Below are 8,461 nucleotides of genomic sequence, written 5' to 3'. Positions count from 1 at the left end.
GTCGGCACGGCCACGCCGCCCAGCGCGATGCGCAGGCTCACGCCGCCCCCGTGAAAATGCCAGTGGCATTTTCCACAGAAATGGAAAAAACAAGGGCCTTTGCCACAGAAACAGAACAATCTTAAATTCTGTATTAAACCGCAAAGGACCTCAAGGAGCCAAAGCGATTTTCAGAAAGAACCAAGTGGGAGGCATCACGCTACCGGACATCAAACCATCCCACAAGGCCGTAATAATCCAAACTGCACGGTCCCGGCATAAAAGCAGACACGCAGATCGACGGAACAGAATACAGAACCCAGAAATAGACCCACGGCTACATGGTCGATTGATCTATGACAAATTTGTCAACAATGGGGAAAGGACAGTCTCTTCATAAATGCTGCTGGGGAAAACTGGACGGCTACATACAAAAGAACAGAACTGGACAACTTACCTTACACCAAACACAAAAACTAACTCAAAACGGATTAAAAAACTGAACCTAAGACCCGAAACCATAAAACCGAGAGGAAAACAGGTGGTAAGCTCCTTGCCGTCGGTCTTGGCGATGATTTTTTTGGATTTGACACCAAAAGCCAAAGCCATGAAAGCAAAAATAAAAAAATGTGAGACAACATCAAATGACCAGCTTCTGCACAGCAAAAGGAACCATCGACAAGATGAAAGGCATTCTATGGAGTGGGAGGAAGTATTTGCAAATCAGGTGTCCGATAAAGGATTAATATCCAACATATATAAAGAACTCATACAACTTGATAGCAAAAAAAAAAACAAACAAACAAAAAAAAAAACAATCCAATGATGATCAGGGTATCCGAGTAAACATTTTCCTACGAGGACCTACAGATGGCCAACAGGTACGTGAAGAGATGCTTCGTTAGCATCACTGGTCATCAGGGAGATGCACGTCAAAGCCACAGCGAGACGCCACCTCACCGGTTAGAATGGCTGCTACCAAAACGATGAGAAAAGACGAGGTGTGGAGGGAACGTGGACTGATGCGGCCACCGTGGGAAACGGTGTGCGGCCCCCTCGAAAACCTACAGACAGAGCTACCAGATGCCCCGGCCACCCCACGGCTGGGTGTTTTCCCAGAGAAATGAAAGCGCTAAGCAGCCCGTGTTCACTGCGGCGTTATTTACAGCAGCCGAGACGCGGGCCCAGCCTAGGTGGCCGTCGGCGGACAAATCTATACAGATAACGTGGTACATACACAACCACCAGCCGCAAAAAGAAGGAAATCCTGCCATTTTGGTAATGTGGATGGACCTCGAAGGCATTAACGCTAAGTGCAATGAGCCAGACAGAGAAAGACATGTACCGTATGCTCTCACTTATACGTGGGATCTAAAAACCAAAAAAACGAACAAAAAAATGAGCTTGTAGATACGGAAACAGATTGGTGGTCGCCAGAGGTGGGGGTGGGCGAAGGGGTCAAAAGGCACAAACGTCCCGTTACAAAAGGAGTAAGTCCTGGGCGGTCAGGTACCGCGGGGCGGCTGCGGTCAAGGATGCCGCGTGACGTAACTGTGAGTCGCTGAGAGAGATCCTGAATGTTCTCATCACGAGAAAAAAATTCCGTAAGTGTGTGAGGTGACGGACGCTCCCTAGACTCGTGGTGGTGACCATGTCACGGTTCACAAACGTCGAATCCTCATGTCAAACGCCTGAGACTAACGTGATGCTGTGTGTCAAATGCACATCCGTGAGACAATGACCCGCAGCCTTGCGCAGCGGCTGTCTGTCTGTCTGTCTGTCTGTCAGGTCAGTGGGTGAGAGCGGCCGAGGGCAGCCCCACTGCGCATTGACTGCTGGCTTCTGTCCCCAGGGGAGGCCGTTCTCAAAGCAAAATGAGTTTCTATCAGAGTGACTGCTGGGGGGGTGGTCCATCCTTCGGGGTAATCTGTGTGAACGTCTCCCGTGAGGGCTGAGCCCCCCAGAGCACGGGTGTGTGGGGCTGTGACTCCCAGGGGGCAGCCCGCCCCCCGAGGGACTCACCCAGCACGCGGACGACCTTGGAGTCCTGCAGCACGGAGCTCCCGCAGGCGGCCTGCACGGTCACACGCACGTCCCCTGCGCCCACGAACCGCGTGGTCACCCAGTGATCCAGGGACAGCAAGGGCTGCAGGAGCACAAGCGGAGTCGGGGCCGGGCCTCGGGTGGGGACAGTGGGAGAGCTGGCCCCGTGGTCAGTCAGCTGGCCAGGGCTGCAGCGAGAACGCCAGGGCAGGGGGCAGCAGGGGACCCCAGAGAAGCTGGGTCTAGGCTAACACGGCATGGACACCGGCCTTCCAGCGGCTGTCCCCAACCCTCCTCCGTGGATGGTCCAGAAGGCATACGTGGCCTCGGGCTGGGCCTCCACCCATGTCCCTGCCCCACTGAGGTGTGGCCCGCCACCCTGCTCAGCACCCAGCCTGTGGGGTGGGGCGCACTCATCGACCTGGTGGCTGCATTGCCTCAGACCATGCAGTTAGGGACAGAGGCTCTGGGCGCTCAGCTGCAGGTGTCTAAGCTGTGAGTCGAGACCACAGCCCAGGCCGGTGCCAGACCCACCCCTCCAGGGGACCACCATTAGGACCCCACAGCCCCTCCCCGCCTGGCCTCCGGGTCTGGGCCCTCAGCCACTGTTTGGGGGGCTTTCTGCTTGGGGGTACAGGGCTGAAGTTTGCTGAATGAGTGAAGGAGGCCCCTGCTTGGGTTTTGAGGGCCCCCCAGATTGGAATGGGCATGTGTCCACCACACCGGGACACAGCTGGTCCCTGGGCGTGTGCCTGCCCCACCTCCACAGAGTCACCCTCTCCACTCCAGGCGGCAGCGGGGCCGGCGCCAGCACACCTGCAGGCTGGGGCCGATCCACCAGTAGAAGACGGTGAGGTTGGGGTTCGGGGGCAGCAGCACGGCTGTGAGGTTCACCTCCTGGTTGACGCCGACGACGGGAACCACTTGGAGGTAGAGGGCCTGCAGGGGGGCTGCGGGGGCCGGGAAAGGTCGGAGGCTGGCATGGGCTCTGGGCTTTGCAGAGGCTGCTTGTTGGTCACTGTTCCCATCACCTTCATGATTAGTGCTGCCACCACCCACTCACTGCCCTCGTCACCTCCACCGCCATCACCACCTCCATTACCACCGCCGCCACCGCCAGCCCTCGTCCTGTGCAGACAGACCGCCATGGCGGGGACTTGAGCCCGGCTGCTGGCCTCCTGCCCCGGGGCCCTCGCCCTGAGCACTGGGGACCTGCAGCAGCCCTGAGGGAGCCCCATGCTGCCCTAGGGCCTGGTGTGCCACTGAGCGCAACGCTTGGCCTCCAAGGGGCAATGGACTTACAGTTGACCTGGACAAAGAGCACCGCCTCGTCGTGCCCGGCCATGTTCTCTGCCCTGACGGACACGCGGTAGATGCCAGGGCTCTCGTAGCGGTGCCGGATGGGCTCCCCGGTCAACGTGAGGTTCATGTACATGGCCTTGAAGCCGTCCCCGAGGTCCACCTGGTACTTGGTGGTCAAGACGTCGCCCTGCAGGAAACACCGTGAGGGCACTTCGGGCCGGACCTCGAAGCTCACTCACTCGTTCATTCCCTTGCTCCTCTCCTCAAAACAAGCGGGCCCGGGGGGCCCAGGGAACCGGAGCTGGTTCTGCCTTTGGGGTCCAGCCTGGAGTGCCGGACTGAGGAAGGCAGACGTGGCCAGAGCTGCAGAGACCCGGCGGAGCTGAAGCAGGAGCCACTTTAAAGCCATCACCCAGCTGCAGAGGAGAGGGTCGAGGGGCGCAGGGTGAGGTCGGGGAGACCCCCGAGGCCTGAGCCGGGAGCCTGGAGGGTGACAGGGGCCTTGCGCACGGTAGGGGCGTCGGCGGCAGCACTAGGAAGATGCAGACACAGAAGCCCCTTAACCAGCCTCCCGGGAAATGCAGCATCGCGGCCCCCGCGGTGGCCGTGTTTCCCGAGCTGTTTCTCGATCTCATGCCACGTGGTGCCAGGAGTGACCTCGGTCGCTCAGCGTCCACGCACACAGGCGCCCCCCCAACTGCTGCCTCTCCCCGGCATTTCATCTTCCACGCGAGCCGTTCCGCGGCCCATGCGCCCCCCGCTGTGAGCACGAGCCTTCAGATGACCGGCTTCCTCGGCCACGCGGAACGGAGCCAGGGAACAGCAACTTCTCCAACTTTATAGGAAGAAGCGGTTCTCGTGTTCAGCCTCGTTTTCTCTCTCTCGCCCTCCCTCGCCCCTGTCATCCGTCCCTGCCGTCCCTGCCCAGAAGACCAGGTCCTGGTGGTGAAGACGGAGCAGGATTATTACTACCCGTTGATCGGTCCTCTCCTTATACAGCTGCCGAAACTGAAGACTCGTCAGCGCACTCCGTAACGTACGCTCATTCACCTTTTCCAAAAATATGGTGCGAGGGGCTGGATAGTGCCCGTCTCCCCGAAATTCACGCCCACCCAGAACCTCAGAACGCGACCTTATGTGGACATAGGGTCTTAGCAGACATGATTAGTTCAGACGGGGTCACAGCGGAGTAGGACAGGCCCAAACCCAGTGACTGGTGTCTTTATAGAGAGGGGGGTGGGTTTTAGACCTCTGGCCTCCAGAACGAAGAGAGGAGAAATGCAGGCTGATTTAAGCCACCCCGTTTGCCGTCACCTGTTGTGCCAGCCTCGAGAAGCTTCCACGTGTTCTACTATCCAGATCCACTTTATAGGTTAGGAGACGGGCTCTGGGAGCCCAGACCTGGGCAGGCTCCTCCCCCCACCCCATCACAGCCACCATCTCCATGGTGGCAGCCTCGCTGGTGGAGGAGACTGGGGGGCGGAGCCGGGTGTCAGGTCTGATTTGCATCCTGGGAGGGGCGGTGCCTCTGAGTGGTGCCTGTGGCTTTGACATGGGCAGGTGCCACATCCACCTCTGGGGACTCTGTGTTCTTGCCTACGAGTGGCTGGACTGACGTCCATTTAACTACTATTTGCACATTTTACCTGATTAAAATAACTTGTCGTTTTTTCTCTATCAGGAAAAGTGATACAGTATCGATGTAGAAAAAAACAGAAATTAAAAAGGGTGAACAGAAGGAAATAAAAGGAAAAACCCAGTGTCACCCACCACCAACACCTCGGCGTACCTCATACCGGCCTGTTTGGGTGTGTTTGTTTCTTACAGAGCACTTTTAGAAAATGTGAACGTTTTATTCTGAGATAACCGTCCATCCACGTGTAATTGTAAGGAATAACACAGAGAGACCCGGGTGCCCTGCCCCCAGTGTCCCCAGTGCCCAAACCGCACAAAACTACGGTATCACAACCAGGAGTCGACACACAGTCGACACAGAGCGGTGGCATCAGCACGGGGTCCCCTCCGCCGCCCCTGCACAGCACGCCCGCTCCCCGTCACCCCCCTGGACCCCGGCAGCCACGCATCTGTTCCCCATGTCTAGAATCCCGTCGTTTTGAGAAAGTCCCATAAACGGAGTCACACACCGTGTAAACTTTGGGAACTGGCTCTTTCCCACCCGTGTGAGTCTCTGGAGAGCCGCCCAGGTTGTGGCGTGTGTTAGTGACCTGTCTGTCCCTCACATCGCGGAGCAGCGATCTGCTGGACCACAGTGGCTCGTCCGCTCCCCCCTTGAGGACACCCGGGTTGGTGCCACTTTCTGGCCGTTAGGAATAGAGCTGCTGGAACGTCCGCGTCCAGGTGTCCGTGTGAACGAAAGTCTGCATTTCTCTGGGACGGGTGCCCGGGAGTGCCACCCCCGAGTCCCACGGTAGCTGCATGTCCGGTGGTTTTAGGACACTGCCGAGCTGTTCTCCAGGTGGCCGTGTCGTCTTATACTCCCCCGGCTGCAGTGGAGGGACCCAGTTTCTCCACGTCCTCGCCAGCACCTGGTGCCGCTATTTCTCATTGCAGCCATTCCGGTCGGTGTGCGGTTTAGTTCGCGTTTCCGATTGTGGTTCAGTTCGCGGTTCCCTAGTGGCTGATGACGCTGAGCGTCTCCTCCGGAGCTTGCTTCTCGCCCGCATCTTCCCTTGGGCGAGACGTCTCTTCGTGCCTGTCACCCAGGTCCCGATCGAATCGTTTCATGCTCTCAGCAGCAGTCTGCGTGGGGTATGCGGTCGGTAAATGCTTCTCTGCAGCTCGCCTTCCCATCTTCTGAAAGCGTCCTTCGGGGACTCCTCCATGACAGGGCTCGTGGTGTCCCCCCAAGCAGTGTGCCCCGGATCCCAAGCGTCTTCCCCGCTCTCTTTGCTAAAGGATTTAGTTTCCACTTTGCGTGTAAGTCTGTGATCCATTCTGAGTTTGCTTTTGTCAGGTGTGAGGCTCATGGTCCCCGGGTGCTCATCTGCCGGATGCCACCCCCCACTCCCCGCAGATACCCCCACCCCACGGAGCGCTCTCCTCCCGTGGGAAAATTGGCTGTGCACGGCTGTGAGGGTCAGTTTCTGGGTTCTCTGTCAGATCGCATTTTTAATTCACAGGTAGTTACAGAACGCGGGTCCCCCTAAATCCACCACCATCTTCGCACCCGGCTTGGCCCGTGTGAGGGTGTGTGTGTGTGATTGTGTCTGTTGGTGTGCAGATGTGTCTGAGTGTGAGTCAGTGTGAGCCGGTGTGTGAGAATGCGTGTGTATATGCACGAGTGTGTGTTCACACTCGACCCCGCGCCCCCAGGCTTCGGTGAGGAAGGCATCGGCCACTTCTGGACAGTGGTGTGTGCCAGGCGAGCTCTCTCTGCTGCTGCAGTCAGGGTCCCTGGGCGGCCAGGCTGACAGGCTTGTGCCATCTTGGCCCAGATTCAGAGAATCCGCAGGTGCAAGTGTGTGGCCAAGGTCCCAGGCTCCAGGGGGCGGCAGACAGCCAGTTTCTTCTGGGAGTTTGTCCTGGAACTCAGGTCAGCAGCTGGGTCCACTCCGAGGGTCCAGGGGTCCCCAGGCCAGGCAGGGGGCTCCATCCTCCCACCACCCCAGGATGCTGTCGTGAGCGGAGGAATCCCGGACCAGGAATCTCAGGAGCAGGCTTGTCGGCACTGGGACCGGGGACAGGAGGACCACGGCTGCCCAGGACGGACCCGAGTCCGGGGGCTATGGACCAGGCACTGTCCACCTGGAAGCCCCAGGGCTGGGACCTGACGCTCTCTCTGTCCCTGGTTACTGTGTGGCCTCGGGCGAGTGACTGCACTGTGCCACCTCGGTCTCCCAGCTATCAAGCTGGTCGGCTGGGGGAGGCGGGGGACGAAGGAGGCAGTGTGTCAGGTGTGCAAACACCAGTGCTCACACGTGCAGCTCTGCGACCTCGCTGGCCTCGGCTCCCGTTTGCACGAGACTAGAGGCCCGCCTTCCAACACCAAAGACCTTCGTCATCATCGCCTGGCCACCCCAGCGCCATAGTTCGAAGGATGCCTTCTAAACAAAGACGTGACCGCTGGGCAGACAAGCCTGGAGCCCGGGACGGTCTCTCTCCAGGTGGGAACAGGTGGCTCGAACTTCTCCATCAGGCTTTTCTCTAATCTTGGATTTCTTGCGTGCTCGAGTTTTTCTAATTTCTGTTTTTGAATGTTTTACAATGAGTACTTGTGACTTTCACAGTCAGAAAAACAGGCGTGCTACGTGTTAATTTAAGACTAGAAGGACATACAAAAATTAACCGTCGTTATCCTGGAGGCACAGGAGTTGGTGACATTTACATTCTTGATGTTTTGAATGTGTTTTCAAATGTTTTATAATGAGTATGTATTGTTTTTCAAATCAGAAGAAACTGTAACACTATATTAAAGAGAAAAAGAAAGATGGGACCGGAGAGAGATGTGTGTATGCGCACACTTCTGTGTGTGTAAACACCCAATGCACATGTCTAACCGTGTCCTGTCATCTAGCCACAGGATCTGTCTTTGGTTGTGGGATTATGAGAAATAGTTGGATTTTTTCACTTTCTACTTTTTTTTTAAAGATTCCAATTAAGTAAATTAATATAATCAGAGGTTTGAAAAATCCGACTGCCACCCACCAGAATGAGTGACTCACACACTGCAGTCCAGCACATACACTAACACAAATGCATGCACACATGCACACACACACGTACAGACATACACATGGACGTGAACACACGAACATGCACACACAAATGCACACGTGCACAATGTGCACACATGCAGACGCACACACGTGCACAATGTGCACACATGTACACACATGCACACACAAATGCACACACGCGCACACACATACACGTGCACATGAACACACGGACATGTACACACAAATGCACACACGCAGACACATGTGGACACGCACACGCACACACGTGTAAATACACGAACATGTACACACACACGTTCACACCCGCGCACACCCGCGTGGAACGCCCAGCTTCCCTTTGCCCACGCTGGCTGCCCCTCGATGATCTCCCTTATGCTGTGCTATTCCCTCGTCTGTGAGTTTCTGTCACTGTCCGGCGCGGGCCTGGCCCTGGGAGG

General features: G+C 56.9%; 1 protein-coding gene across 1 annotated transcript in view; it reads right to left on the bottom strand.

Annotated features, from left to right (window-relative positions):
- Positions 1-8,461, bottom strand: part of SORCS2 (sortilin related VPS10 domain containing receptor 2) — a 377,827-nt gene that overhangs the window by 7,756 nt on the left and 361,610 nt on the right. The window contains exons 23-25 of the mRNA XM_015594851.2: positions 3,325-3,511; positions 2,839-2,972; positions 2,002-2,125 (exon numbers count right to left, since the gene is read on the bottom strand). Of these exons, the coding sequence (XP_015450337.1) occupies positions 2,002-2,125; positions 2,839-2,972; positions 3,325-3,511 (445 nt within the window). The remainder of the gene's footprint in view (positions 1-2,001; positions 2,126-2,838; positions 2,973-3,324; positions 3,512-8,461) is intronic.

This window comes from Pteropus alecto, unplaced genomic scaffold (assembly GCF_000325575.1).
Source record: "Pteropus alecto unplaced genomic scaffold, ASM32557v1 scaffold5, whole genome shotgun sequence".
NCBI lineage: Eukaryota > Metazoa > Chordata > Mammalia > Chiroptera > Pteropodidae > Pteropus > Pteropus alecto.
Note: the sequence above shows the minus strand (reverse complement) of the source record. Positions and strands in the feature narration are given on the sequence as shown.